Source organism: Vanellus vanellus (assembly GCF_965231255.1).
Source record: "Vanellus vanellus genome assembly, chromosome: Z".
Taxonomy (NCBI): Eukaryota; Metazoa; Chordata; class Aves; order Charadriiformes; family Charadriidae; genus Vanellus; species Vanellus vanellus.
Window position 1 is genome coordinate 5,110,315 of NC_138908.1, and position 16,010 is coordinate 5,126,324.

General features: G+C 37.1%; 1 protein-coding gene across 1 annotated transcript in view; it reads right to left on the bottom strand.

The window, feature by feature from the left end:
- RASA1 (RAS p21 protein activator 1) overlaps positions 1 to 16,010 on the bottom strand; it is a gene marked incomplete at its 5' end in the record, with an annotated part of 64,939 nt that overhangs the window by 30,367 nt on the left and 18,562 nt on the right. Inside the window, 6 exons of the mRNA XM_082497771.1 lie at positions 7,080 to 7,230; positions 7,952 to 8,004; positions 9,613 to 9,644; positions 10,687 to 10,804; positions 13,543 to 13,613; positions 14,513 to 14,648. Of these exons, the coding sequence (XP_082353897.1) occupies positions 7,080 to 7,230; positions 7,952 to 8,004; positions 9,613 to 9,644; positions 10,687 to 10,804; positions 13,543 to 13,613; positions 14,513 to 14,648 (561 nt within the window). The remainder of the gene's footprint in view (positions 1 to 7,079; positions 7,231 to 7,951; positions 8,005 to 9,612; positions 9,645 to 10,686; positions 10,805 to 13,542; positions 13,614 to 14,512; positions 14,649 to 16,010) is intronic.

Genomic DNA, 16,010 nt, shown 5'->3' on the forward strand with positions numbered 1-16,010 from the left:
CTGTTAGAATTGGATACCGTTATGTTCAACACAAACAATATCTGATACTGTAAAAATAATCTCAAAAACACTTAAAGGTATAGCAAGACCATCTTTGTTCACTTTTCTCTCTCTCATTCTAAAGCTATGAACTAGTGCATGCTTGATACAATAATAATTCTTCCCACAGATACACTTGTTTTTCAGGTATGTAGAATGACATGAATTACACATTCAGTATTAATGAAATCAAGTAAATTACTTCAATTTTTACTGAGATGCAGTCTGGATCTGCCATTTTCTGCATAAAAATTTAAACTTTGCCACACTACGGAAAATAATTACTCAGTCATTATATTTTGCACGTTGAATAGCTACTGCCAACACCTTGTAATAAGTAAAACAGCATTACATAATTTTTCTCATTCATCAAATCAAGAATACCTGGACTGTCAATGCCTCCTCTCCTTCCCTGGTTAAAAATGCCAGCAGCAGTTCCTCCATATAAGGAGCAGGTGCCTAACTTCTTCCAATTTCATAAAATGGGCTGAAGAATACACTCAGTTGTATTTGAAAACTCTTTCCATAGTTGAGTACCATGCAGACTAGGACTTCATGCCGGGATGGAGAGACTAAGGTGCTTGCCTCTGCAGCCCTCCCCTCCCTCAAGTGAACTCAATTCAGATGGTCACTTTTATATTGCCTTACCACAACAGTTCAACTGCCTGAACAAACCAAACATTGCAAACACAAAGATAGCAGGTATCTCAAGACGAATACACTACAGATTGTGAACCTGCAAGCAATCAGAGTTATCTAACACGTAAAATGTCACGCATGAAATCAGACTGACCACAAAACTTATCTAGAGGACAGGAAAATGAAACATAGCCTTCTTCAATGTCTGACAGCAACAACAACCCTACTCCCACAAAATGCATCAAGAAAGCTATAAATAAGCACAGATTTGAAAACAAAAAGTTAAACTTGGATTGACACACAGAAATAAAGATGGATCTCAATACCCCATTACAGATACTTTAGTAATTTTAAAATGCTCAGCATAGGGCTTGTTAGGTTCCGCAGGTCTTGGCTACCTGGATGATTTTAAAAGTATCTCACCATCATGAGCAGCGTAATTTTTTTAATACTTAAGAATGACTTGAGAATTATTCCAACAACTGACATTTCAAATAACAAAGAATCCAGAAAGCAGAACTAAGCAACACCATTCTATACACTATTGAATTATAAAGACAAAGAATTAATGTTAAACCCATACTGTTCTGCCCATCACAACGCAGATTAATCTACCAGTTGAAACAAAATTCTCTTCCAGTTTTCTAAGTTTTCAAGTTGTGCTGTCTTTCAAATTCAAGATAACTCAAAAGCTTGTTCACTCTATAAACTATTGGGCCAATGTTTCTTGCCTTCTCCTTTGACTTAGAATCACTAGAAACAAAGAACACCTAATTTTACAGGTTTCTTTGAATGCTATCTGTTATGTAGGTTGAATTTTGGAAAGAAGGCAGACAGAGAGAAGAAAAGTACAGCAGAAACACCCTGGTATGCTTTTCCTACCACATGTTCTAAAATCAGAACTGAAACATTAATAAATGCTAACTTACATAAAAACACTGTGAAACATACAGAAGTTATTCACAGAACAGGTGAGCACAGAAAGCACTTCTGGAGACTACCTAGCCCAAGCTGTCAGCTCAAAGCAGGGTCAACAACGGCAAGTTGCTCTGGCCCTTATTCCATCGCATCCTGAGCATCTCCAAGGATGGAGACTTCATAGCTTTCTGGGTGAACACCCTCATAATAGAAGCCATACATCACTAATTGCACATCCTTGGACTGAGATTTCATGACACAGTTCCTAAAATCACAACTGTACACAGTCTGCCTGGGATAGAGTTAATTTTTTCACACCAGCCCATGCAGTGGGATTTAGGGATTCAGATGAGTGACTGAAATGCTGTGTTGATAGCACAGCAGTGTTTTGACTATTGCTGAGCCATCCTTGTAGCGTTGAGGCTTTCCTTTTTCCCTGACTACGCTCCCCTGCGCCCACCCTGCAAGTAGGACAGGGGTGGGCAAGGAGCTGGGAGCGGACACAGCAGGACAGCTGGCCCCAACCAGCCAAAGGGATATTCCCTGCCAGATAATGTCACGCTCAGCAATAAAAGCTCAAGAAAAGGGAGAGGAAGAGGGGGGGGGGACCTTAAAAGAAAACAAAGACAGTTTAATAAGTGAAGGGGTGAGTGGAGGTCGCCAGTGATGTAGAAACAATTACTCACTACCTCCCACAAGCAGACTGATGCTCAGACAGTCTGAGCAACAACCACCTTGGAAGACAAAACATCCCCTCCAGCTTTTATGGCTGAGTGTATCTCTTTGGTCAGTTAGAGTCTCTGGAAAAACGGAGAAAGCCTCAACACTGAGCAAACACTGCTCAGCAACAGCCAAAACACTGCTGTGTTATCAACACTGTTTTACTCACAAATCTGAATCATAGCACTATACTGACTCCTGTAAAGAAAATCAACGTCACCCCAGTCAGAGTCAGTATAACCACCAGGAAATGGCTTTGATAATTTTTCCTTGAAAGTGTAGAACGATGACGAATGGAGTAATCTGTTATCCACCAAACAAGGATGCACAGAAGTTAAACACTTTACTGAAGTGCATGGGAAAACACTCTTTTGCTACAGTCAACATAATTCCTGCAATAGGTATGCAATACAGGTGATATATATTGGGACCTTCAAGTGGACAGCTAAAAGACTACAGGTTGGCTGTTCTGCAGAGCTGATACAAGAGAATAAAATAATGAAAGCAGATCTCTGTATGACAGACTGCAAACGCAGCCTGTCGGTCATACTCATCACCAGAAATTTTAAGCAATTCACATACAGAGTGTTGGGAGCATGTGCAAAAATGAACAGGTTGGTGGAAAAAAATAAGTCTTCCCATGCAGCACAGACTACGAGATTCCTGAGATGCACCCAGGACCTCTTTCCCTATGATGACCTGGAGTAACTTCTGGAATACAAGCAGAAATACTGTTGCTTATATAGGTTATTGTGGTTCCAGTCCCACGTCTGAATATTCAAAGCATCTGAGAAATAAAACAAACTTTTTTCATTTTGTGTTTCCTTACTACTCTTTAGCTTCTTACTTTTGTATGGAAAATCTTGGTTTATAATTCACTGAGACTGTTACTGTAATCAATACTCTGCAGCCAAAGAGAAGATTGCTTTCATTTTATCTTTTACCCTAATCACAATCACAAAAACTGTAAGAGAATATTAAAAATACTCTTCTATCAAGGACCATTTTGTAAAGATCTAGTCTAATACTAGTATCAGATTTCAAAGGAGATACCTGGAGAGCATTTATTGAAACAGCTTACTATAAAAAAGCTTATATTTAATGGAAACTGTTGAACAGATGCATCTAAACAAGAAGCAGCAATTTTTAAATCTGAAAATTTCACCTTGAAGACAAACACTACATTTTTAGATAAGCCACAAAGACAACTCTCTGAACCAAGAAGCACTTATAAACAGTTTCATTATCTTGCAGAAGTTCATGCTTTGTGTATCTCCATTCTGGATTTAATGCCATGTTTGTTGTTTTTCAGTCGCTTCCGATTACTCCATACAACAAAAACACATTAGCCTTCACATATCTAAAGATTTCTTTCTCACAGGGTCCCCATTAAATGAACTAATACAAGAATTAGAAAGCCCACAAGGTTATTCCCTCTTTCCTGCTCCTTAGTTATTGCCCTCTGCAGTAGATCTTGCATTACAGAATTTGGGCAGCTACCATCTTCATTTTGCAGTATTATTATCTTGCATTGCATACTTCACTAAGACTCCAGGAAGTTTATGAACTTGCAGCACATACTAAGTTGGACCGAACATGAGCCTAGGAATATAGTAGTAATTCTCCAAAACATGGAACAAAAATGAAGCCTTTTAAAGCCATGCATTCTCTTTCACACTGAGGAAGTTCTCTTCAAACTAGGTACCAAAATATTAAAAAAAAAATTAAAAGCATTTTGTCATAACTTAGTGCTGCTTAACTTTACAATCTTCTTTTCCATTCAACACCACAGAAAGAATCTTTTTCAGATAAATGTAATTTACATAGACGCCTCAAGTGAATCCAGCACTGTATTCTAAAGAAATCTAAAGGAATAACTTACTTAACATAGTAACTTTCTGAAAGTATACTATTCAATGCTGCAAAACCATTTGAGACTACTAAGAGTTCCACTAATTTGTTAGTTCGTTTGACATCACTAGAGTGCGGGTTCCTAGCCTACCATCCTCCTAATAAGCCATATAACTACAGAATGGGCAAAAGAAGATTTACCTTCATGAAAGGCTGACACCGCAGCTAGTTTGGTTTTCAATGAGGACGTCTGGAGGCCAGACTGATTAATAAAGAACGTATTCAAGGAGCCTGGGTGTGGGATATGCATAGGTTCATAAGGTTCCAATTATTTAGCCTCACACCATCATCCATTTGCAGTCATATGAAAAAGTCCACTGAAGTTCTTAGTTAGAAAACCTTGACATTTTCTCAGACACACCAGCTGCTGGATCTCTACCCACTCAGAAGCCAAGCTGGAAGCGAGAGAAATTCTCCATTGGGATGAAGAATGCCCTGGTTCTAGGTGAGCAAGTCTGGAAAAGTGCTGAGTTTGCAAGGCAGGCAACAGCCTCCATTAAAAAGAGCGAGGCAACTTTTCACTACAGAGAAATCTTGCATCTAAGACAACTCTAAAAATAAGATTACCAAGAATGGAGCTATACCAATAGTTTCTCCCACAAAAGGGTAAACATCTCTCTTGTTATTTCTTTTTGTACTAATTACTATTTGTACTCTAAATAAGATGATCTGTACTTCTGGCCCAACTATTATGCACATATAACAATGGACTTTAATGGCTTTTTCCAACAATGAAGGTACTTTTAAAATCATAGAATTGTTGAGGTTGGAAGGGACCTTTAAGATCATCAAGCCCAACCATTAGCCTATCCTGACAAAACCCCTTATAAACCATGTCCCTAAGTACCACATCTACCCTTTTTTTAAACGCCTCCAGGGATGGCGAATCCACCCCCTCCCTGGGCAGCCTGTTCCAATGTTTAATAACCCTTTCAGTGAAAAAATGTTTCCTAACATCCAATCTAAACCTCCCCTGACATGACTTGAACCCATTTCCTCTGGTCCTATCACTTGTCACCAGGGAGAAGAGATCAGCCCCCACCTCTCTACACCCTCCTTTCAGGGAGTTGCAGAGGGTGATAAGGTCTCCCCTCAGCCTCCTCTTCTCCAGGCTGAACAATCCCAGTTCCCTCAGTTGTTCCTCATAAGATTTCTCCTCCAGACCCCTCACCAGCTTTGTAGCCCTTCTCTGGACATGCTCCAACACCTCAATGTCCTCCTTGTAGCAAGGGGCCCAAAACTGAACACAGTACTTGAGGTGAGGCCTCACCAGTGCCGAGTACAGGGGGACGATCACTGCCCTAGTCCTGCTCACCACACTATTCCTGACACAGGCCAGGATGCCGTTAGCCTTCTTGGCTACCTGGGCACACTGCTGGCTCATATTCAGCCATCTGTCCACCAACACCCCCAGGGCCTTTTCCACCAGGCAGCTTTCCAGCCACTCCTCCCCAAACCTGTAGCGCTGCATGGGGTTGTTGTGACCCAAGTGCAGGACCCGACACTTGGCCTTGTTGAACCTCACACCATTGCCCTCAGCCCATCTGTCCAGCCTGTCCAGATCCCTCTGCAGAGCCAATCTACCCTCAAGCAGATCAACATGCCCGCCTAGCTTAGTGTCATCTCGAACTTACTGAAAGCGCATTCAATCCCCTCATCCAGATCATTGATAAAGACATTAAAGAGAACAAGGCCCCAGCACCGAGCCCTGGGGGACACCACTTGTGACTGGACACCAACTGGATTTAACTCCATTCACCACCACTCTCTGGGCACGGCCATCCAGCCAGTTTTTTACCCAGCGAAGAGTACGCCTGTCCAGGCCATGAGCAGCCAGTTTCTCCAGGAGAATGCTGTGGGAAACGGTGTCAAAAGCTTTGCAAAACTCCAGGTAGATAACATCCACAGCTTTTCCCTCATCCACTAAGCGGGTCACCTTATCATAGAAGGAGATCAGGTTCGTCAGGCACGACCTGCCTTTCACAAACCCATGCTGACTGGGCCTGATCACCCTGATCTCCTGCATGTGCCGTGTAATGGCACCGAGGATGATCTGTTCCATGACCTTCCCAGGCACCGAGGTCAGACTGACTGGCCTGTAGTTCCCTGGATCCTCCTTCCGGCCCCTCTTGTGGATGGCTGTCATATTTGCCACCCTCCAGTCGGCTGGGACCTCCCCGGTTATCCAGGACTGTTCATAAATGATGCACAGTGGCCTGGTGAGCACTTCCGCCAGCTCCTTCAGTACCCTTGGATGGATCCCATCCAGCCCCATAGATTTGTGCACCTCCAGGTGCTGAAGCAGGTCCCTCACCATTTCCCTTTGGATTACAGGGGCTTCATGCTGCTCTCCATCCCTGTCTTCTAGCTCAGGGGTCTGTGTACTCAGGGAACAACTGGTCCTACTGCTGAAGACTGAGGCTTTTACCCCGTTCCTGTAAATATACATTTCTGTTCTTTGAAAATCCTACTTAATGTCTCAGATAAAATTAATATTTTTATTTTCCCTTTTCAAACAGACAAGAATGCAAATAGTAGCCTCCAAGGCAACACGGCATTGTCTTAATTACAGATCCACACGTGATCCATACAATCCACAATTTATAGCGTGAAGAAACTGGTTTGCAGAAGATGGACAATACTTTGAAAGAAATAAGCTACACTTAGCCTTCTGTAAGCTTTAAGAACTTGCTCAGTTACACATAACTACAAAGCAAGTTAGGTAGAATGGTTAGTATACTATTAAGAAAACTACAGTTTTATAATCACAGCAGTGATTACCAGGAACAAGTTAAACAAATTCTTTACACAAATATAAAATATGCACAATTCCTTTTGCCATTAAAACTTACCTATTATAGTATCTGCCTCCCATCATAAACTGATTGTTTGATGTTGGGCATATTTTAAAACGCTGAATATTTTCACTCGTCCGAAAATAAAGTGAATAATCACCAGGTGTATTATCTGAAGGCCTCACAAGAAAACTGCACACCTGACCAACTGAAAAGATATCATAACAGTGTCAATTTTCTTAGTGTTAAATATGAGCCCTCATCAAATCTATTTCCACATAAATTAGCAAGAAATGCACAGTTGAAGAAATACAAAGTCTATAAGGTAAGTTCCAACAGCAATCTCAAACTAGACGAACTAGGACTGAACTGCCAAAATTAATGTAAAATGGTTTAGCTGTAGCTGGCAACCTAGCCACATCTTTGTTATCTCTTTACAAGAGTATATAAAAAAAAAAGTTTGACAACATGCTTTCAAAAAATAATAGAACAGAAATTGTTAAAGTATGCTACTTACAATATGGGTCAAAAACCTTGATGTTATCATTTGAAAAAAAAAAAAATATTTGCTCTACGAAAAGGCTAAAAGAGTTTGTAATATATTTTCCTTTAGGCATATAAAAGCATATCTTCACAGCATTTTGATGAAGACATCAATAAGTGAAATAATTTATTATACATTTATTAATTTAATAATTTTTGACTGAAATTATTTTTTAAATTAACTGTACTTCAGAATATACTCAATACTCATAGCCACGATAGTTTTCTTCCAGTGTAGCATTCTACTGAGGTAACCACAGGGGCTGGTCAGACTAAGACACTCATATATGTTCACACATACAAGGAAGTTTTGCCACAGTTTAATACGAATAGGATCACTTTGTGACATTTCACTACCACTGTATTTCAATTGGAAATACAAGTACCTGTCATCAGCAAATTGTAAGCCTCTTGTTTGGAGATCTTCCCGTGGAACCATCTTAACAAAGATGAAGAGAAAAATTAGAAAGCAAGACTACCAGCTCTCTTTTTTGGCTGTGGTGACATCCGAGGCTCTGGCACCTATGAATTGATCTTTATTTTAAAAAACCTAATACATATAGATGAAATAATCAATGATTATGCTACTTAATGATTCTGTTCTAACAACAGCATGAAAAAACTAACATCAACAGGCATATAAATAATGTCAATAAAAATGTCCAACACTTGGAGTTGACGTTCAAATCCAACTGTGTTTAGAAATGAAAATGAATTGCCTAAATGGTAGGCAATTTGATAGGCATTATTTGAAGTCAGTCTCATACAGCAATTTACTTGAATCATGAAACCCAAAGCTCAAACAAGGAGGTTAAACAATGCACAGAAAAACTCTAACTGATTTTTGCCAGAAGCTGTGGAAATAGAACCTAGCTTTGTTAGACTATTGAATACAAATGGTTTTGATCTCACACCTTGTACCTTCCTAGAGCAGCATCCTAAAAAACTTCAGCAGCCTCTGTCCACTCTCAGCCTGATACATAAAACTATACAGAACGACTTGATATGCTAAAACTTAATAGCTTATTCTGTCCTTTAAAGAAAGGCTAAAAATATGGCCTTTTATGTATCGGAAAAAAGTTGTAGTTCTAATGTTCTTTCTATACTACCTTTAGATGGCAATTTCTGACTACTGGAATGTTCAAAGGAATCACTGTCTCCCCAGGATTGTGCCACTCAGAGGAAATAACGGTAGACAGACAGTATCAAAGCTCCAAGCATCTGCTACGAACTGCTTTGCAAACAAATAAATAAAAAATCCTATATTTGAAGGCATCTCTACTGCCAAATTGACAAAGAGAACACTAGCAAACAGTAAACAAACCACAAATACAGCAGTGATTTTCCTTCTCCTATTAAGATAACAAGAAACGCCTCTTTCAGCTATCAGTCTCTTGGAGACCGCAAGCTGGGCAACAGAGAAAAAGTAGCAGGTGCAAATATAGCAAGCAAATGGAGGACAGACGAAATAATCAAGCCACTAGAAATTTTTAGGGACTTTCTTTTGCCACTTATCTTTACTACTGAAAATAATCTATCGACAGCTTGGCATACCAATATGTTGTTCATCCTAAATTGTATTCAATCTTTAAAAAATTTTAAAGTATTTAAGCAAATAGAAGAAATCTTACAGTCCTCTAGCTTTCTGTTTAAAGCTTAAGTGTTACTACGCTAAGCTAACAGAGACAAGCTATAACTATCAAGCTATCATTTTTCTAATGGTACTGTGCTCTCTCTCCAGCACTTAAGAGTTGCGCAGATCTGAAAAAAGGTTACCTGTAAGGAAAACACTATGTTCAAGAAATACTGTTGTGCATATTTTTGCTGAAAGTGATTTTAACACCGCAAAAGCCTTTAGCAATAGGCATACCTATTACAGGACTCTTTCATGTTAATTATCCATGCATCTTCAGAAGCTAGTGTAGAAAAAAGGCTTGAGATGAAAAAAATAGATCTCTTTGGTTCACCTTCCCAAAGTTGGGAAATCTCATAGCTGACGTTTACTAATAGTTATGATTGCTTTTAATAACAAAACAAAAATCCTTACATTTTGCCTTCGTGTGGATCTTCTTCTCTTCCCTAATGAGAAAATTAACATAGTAAGTGCATGACAAAAGTACAGCTCAGTTTAAAAGAATAAACTTCACAGGTTAAAATCTTCTGGAGAAAGAAAACATTAAGCAGTCTGAGACATTTTTGAACTGAAGGGCTCATTGCAGTTCTACGAAAAGAAGTTTTCCTCTTCAATCACTAATTGGAAATTCAGCCAAAATAGGTTATTTCAGAGGACTGCTTCTGTCAATGTTTCAAGTCCTTCTTTAGAGGTGGTAACTTTTTTAGATCTCAGCTTTCCTAAGGTTAATTTAACCACTGATAGATGAGCCTACAGTTCAATAGTCTAGTGCTGCCAGTTCAATTTAGCCATTCACATCCTGACACAGATCTGCGAGAAGCATCTGCAGCTAACACTGCTATTAGCAAAACACATGTACTGTGCAGGAAAATTTTATCAAAAATATTTGATAATACTTGACTCCAAAGCAATGCTGAGCTCATTAAAACAAAAGTTTGTAGGCAGTTTGGTGTTTTTTTTTTTTTTTAATTCTGAAGTATATTAAACCATCTGTTCCCCTACAGTAACTGAATTATCTGCAGGTCACCAGGTTAGCTTCCCGAGCCCACACAAGCCCTTCTAGGTATAATTAACTCATCAATACATTTTTAACCCACACTTCATCCTTAAAAAAAGGAGAAAGACCTACCACAACGCAAAATTACATGCTGTACAGTTTGTGAACATTTTGTGGCAAATATAAAAAAGAAATGCAATTGAACAAGTAGCAGATTCTTTACCAGGACAGTCGAGTTTAGGAAACTGCCTAGTAAATGTACAGTACTACTCATTAGTACTTCTTTTTTGGACAACATGTGAATAAGCACTTTTTTTGATACTGAATTAGGCCTAGAAGTTTGTTATACTATCTTAAAATACGTAGCTCCAATTACTAGGTTTAGAAAAGTACATAACCAGAAGACAGACAATTAAACATGACTAGTTTTCATTTATTCCAATATTATTTTACCAAAAAACCTCATTCATTTGAATATAAACATTACTTACCACTTCTTCTACCAGGTCTTCTACAATAAGACCTTGCTCATCTGTCCGTAGATTTGTAACCCACATCCAGCCATCTTCCAATTCGTTATGGACAATAAACATATCTCCTTTAAGGAAACTGAAGAGGGTTACAGCAAGATTTAAATCAGAGATACAATATAATAGGAAGTGTAATGAACACAATGAATTCTTGAGTATAATTTCCAAAAATATTTGAGCAAACCTTTTTGTTAAAAATGCATTAATTGATACCCCAAGCACATCATGTGTATTTTTCCTCACAGTTAAGTGGCTACTATATATGAGTATTTATACTTTTGATTTACATTTAATATCTAATAAATACTTCAGTTCTGTCAACTTCAATGTGTGCTAAGGATGTATAAAACAAAACACCACAACAATATTAAAAGACAGTAATTTTTTTCTTTTATCAAGAGGGCTAAATGCTAAACACAAATAAAATAACCAGAGATACCCTTAATAGTCTATAAGACAGTAACACTCCTTTCATCAAAAACTAATCTTATATAATAAAAGCCTGTGGAATATCTATTCTTTATGTTCTCACATATGAAGACAAGTGCTACAAAACCAGTACAGCACAGTTACCAGAGAAGACATGCAATTAGCTACAAGAAAAGCATAAATAAGAAGCATTAGCATGTCTAAGGGAGTTTAATTTCTGGAAGGTTTGCGTAATTTACTCCTTAAGTGTTATCCAAAACTCAGGTCATATGAAAACTTTTCACCGTAGCACAGCAAGACTTCTCAATCAAGTCTGATAATGCATCGGGGTACAGGAAATAGCAATAAAGTATGGAAGCTTGTTAACTACTCTTTCAGTCCAAAACTACATAGCAAATTTTTACAGCATTTCTCTCATTTGAAGTAGGCTAACAGAAAAGGCAATAACTTGAGCACAAAGCAAACAGCAAGAATTAAAGAACACAGAACAAACAACCACTATTGTAAACACAGAAAAAATTCAGCTGCTAATGAACCTGAATCCTAAGAATGGCTGACAGACAGCAACAGCATCCTCCATCAGTTCTATTACAAAGAACTAATACATTAAGTTACTGCATGGAATACAGGCTGAAATAAACCCTGTAGTACTTCAAACTTTCTAAATATTAACTGTGATATTAAAACTTTAAGTCAACATTCTCTGAAATGCACCGTCTTCAAGAGCATGTTGCTTTGACCTAAAACAAACTGAGAACTTTGGTCCCAGCTATGCCACGAACAAAACTATTTTAGCCATGTGGATCTCAAAACCCAAGCATAGAACTTTGCATTTCAGCTGTATCCTAAATGAAGGATAAAATGTATAATTTTCTACAATGTTTGTTATGATAGTATTAATAAACAAAGTAATAAATATTATTATATTTATATATTACTATATATTAATACATTAATATATTATATATTAATATATTATTGTATATAAAAGTTATGATGGTATTAATTAAACAAAGTAATAAAATGCTTTTTCCTCTGAAGTTGGTAGGTGCAGTAAGGCACTTAATGTACTTTATTCCTACACATAGTAGGAAGCCTTACTTGCAATTAGAGTCCCTTCCGCGTCTTACCACCACCTTCTCATCTGCTTAGAAAAACAATCTCAAAGACAAATATCCTCACAGCATTCTTTAAAGAGGTCAGACTGGACTGTGCGCCTTGGGATAAATTTCCATCCCAATGAGGATATAAAGCTCTCATATACCATATATCTTAGGCTACTACTCCCAAAACCAAGCCAATTCCCAATTCAATTGGTGTGTTAAAGCAACTTAAGAAAACAAGACTGCCTCATTAGAGAGATTAGAAATCACTACCAATCTCTTTCAAATCCTCCTACTTTTCTATCTCAAAAAAAAATAATTGTGACATCTCAAGAAATTATCAATTCCAAGTAACCAGCACATGCTCTTCTATCGGATACCGGACTGTTGGTTTTGTTACCCTTCCACAGAGCATCTCATGTAAATGCAAGAAAGGTGGGGAGTACAGACAATCCCTAAGAAATTACTGAGGTACCAATGTTAGAAAGGAAGGGAGTAACAGTTAACAGAGAAGCATGAGAATATGAAAGATAGGCCTGCAATTCAGTAATTTTTTTAAGATCTTAAAATTATGGAAGATTACACATTTTAAAGGATCATTTGTTCAAATACAGACTCTTTCCAAAAGAAGGGAGGTATGAGAAGGGAAGGGGGGATCACTCTTGGATAGAGAAGTAAAGAGAGCTTGGAAATAAAATAGCCACCAAGTTTCTAAGCATAGGTAAGAAAATGAATACTAGAACATTAAAGGTAAAGCTTTTTTAACATTGCTCCTTTTTTCTTACTTCAAAGAAGGGATTAAGTACTCTATTCTTCCATTTATGAGTAGTCAATGCTCATGTTCTCTTTCTAGTGGTCAGAATTGGTTCAGCTTAAACTATTTCTCTGCTATTAGTCATGTGGCAGTTCAGGAAAAAAAGCCTAGCCCATGTATTTCACATACTTACATGAGGCATTTGTGCACAGAATTATTTCAAACACAAATTTACACTCCTGGAGGAAAAAGTAGGGCTTTATAAAACATACTTCAAAACTGTAATATTACTAATTTTACTTCTATAAACCTAATGAACTTCCCTTACAAATAATACAAACAAACATATTGAGAATAAAAAGGCCTTACTGCTCTTTCCAACAACAACAAAAAAAGGCATCATCCTTTAACCTAACTGTGTTAAGTTTAAGGTACAGCTGGATAGAATCTACATATGAACACATACTTAAATCATTAGTATTTATAAATACTCTTGAGAATTTCAAAACTGCTACTATTACTAAAACATACCTTATTTCATCAGTTTCTGGCACTTTGGTGTAAGGTAGAATTGCTCGAACTCTCCTTCTGTCCTCCACAGGCTACAATTTAAGAGAAGAGAGCAAATATAATACTTTTCCCTCTTTCTATTGGAGAATCCTTCTCCCCAGAGTTACACTATTCTGAGGCAAAGGACTGGTCACAGTCACTTACATCCCCCCTTGCCAGTTTTAAATTTTCAAAGCTCAAAAACACTTAGAGTTAGAAAAGTGTAATTCAGAGTTAGCTATGAGAGCTCTCATTTTATTTTGTCTTCTAGTGTAACAGATAATGTACATTTATCATCTTCAAAATAAATTACCAGGAAGATAATTCTCATAGAAGTATACTTTAAAACTTTCTTCCACTTAGAGTTGAAATTTCCAGAAGTTTAACATTCAGAAACATCTTTACTTAGGTTTTGGGTTTTGTTGGGGGGGGAGGGGGGGATGGGGAGTGGTGGGCATTATGCAGTGTTTTGTTTCATTTTAATTACTTATATTATTTTAAGAATGGGCATGTGAAAGAAGCCCCAGTTTCAGAAACCTTGGTTATTTCCAGGACACATATTTTGAAACCGGTGTTAAAGATGCGAAATATCACAAATCGGTAGCGGTTACATTACAGCGGTGCTCTTCACTAGCCAAGAACTACACATTTTCTTGTTTATCTCTGTTTACTGACAATGCTATTACTACAGTTGGAGATAACCGTAACACATGACATCTAGCTTTCTCATTACACATTTTCATTAAATAGCTGCTTTCTTTTTTTTAATCATTATTTGCATCAGTAAGAATGTATTTTTATATTCCTTAAAATGTCAACATGTGCTGAGCCTATGCAGAACTACAGGAAACTTTCTACATTACTTTTTCCAAAGAAAACTACGGTGATTAAAGTTGCTAACATTTAAGTAAATGACACTTAAAAATTTTACTCTTAAAATTTTACTACTTGCCTCTGGAGGTGCTACTGGAAATAAGAGCTTTTCCCCTTTAAGCAAACAGGACACATGACTGTAATAACCAATTAAGTCTGACAGTGAAGCAAAACGACGTCCACCAATGTAATAGTCTCCACACATGGCAATAATCCTGTTAAAAAAAAAAAAAAAAAAGCTTGACATAAGAGAATTCATTTATTTATTTGTCTTAAGAAAAAGGAAATTGGGATAGTGTTTAATTTTTAAAGCAGTGTCCACATTCAGCAAAATGCAGTATTACAAGCTCTCTGTAAACACGTAAGTATTAAAATATTTTAACAACAAATACCTGCACTTGATTATACATTGCAGAAAACAAACACCTTCAAAAATTAGTCACTTCCTTACAGTTAGTTTAGCATTCATAATAAAAATTAAGAAATTACTTTGGAATGATCAAAGTATCTCCCTGTACTCAATTTTAAAGTTTGCTAACTAATGGAAAAAAAAAATCTTACAAAACCATTTCAGCAGCTTAACACAACAAAGTATTCTTACAAAACTGTTCATTTTATTCTGTAAGTGTTGTGTTTTTCTGAAAGTACAGAGATTCATTGTGATATCGAAAATGGGAATTACCATGTCTGTTCATGTTGCTAGTCAATACGAATTCTAAAAGCAGCCAGAAATTATTTACTTAGATAAAAGAGTTAACAGTATTTAAAACATTCCTGTTACACTCAAGAGTCATTTGGAAAAGTGAAGATGTACTTCATCTGAAACAACTTTAATATCTTTGACTGAACAATCCAAAGAAAAGATCACGTTATGTAAATTGATGGCATCAAGCAGACCTGAATTTTTCCAGCAAAACAGAGATCAGAAATGATTCTTGAGTAGTGGCTCACTTTAATTCTTACAAAAATGTAAGAAATTGAGAAACAAATTATTACCAAGCTAAGCAAAAAAAAAAGAAAATATCTAAAAGCTGAGGTTAATTGTCTCTCCAGTTCCCAGAAGAGAGGCAAATTATCCTAAGGGTATTTAAAAATAAATTACAGTACCAAGAATAAACATTCTTGAATCTTCTTAGAGTTCTACTTCATGTTTGACCTCTTCACAACGCTTGTGAAAAACTCAAAAACAAAAGGGGGGAAAAAACCCAAACATTCAATTGCCAAGAAACTTATCCTTCATCCAGAAATGAATACACTATGTAATGGTTTCTTCCATTTTTACTCTTTTTGTTTAGCAAGTCAGTATTCTGATTCATTCCTGACCAAAAATCTTCCTTCTCCATCAGTTCTTTGAACTAAATTGTTTCTCCCAAAGACTGGTTTAACACATATACAACAATGAATCTTCAGAGATGAAACCTAAAGTTTTCAAGCATATAGCACTGCAAGGGGAGTCAGAAAAAAATATAACTTTAAGGCCATAGGCTAGATTTTGTGGCATATTTTCTTTAAGATTCCTTGGTAAATTATTCAATACAAATCAGGTTCTAAATGAAATTTAGTGTTTTTTCAGATTA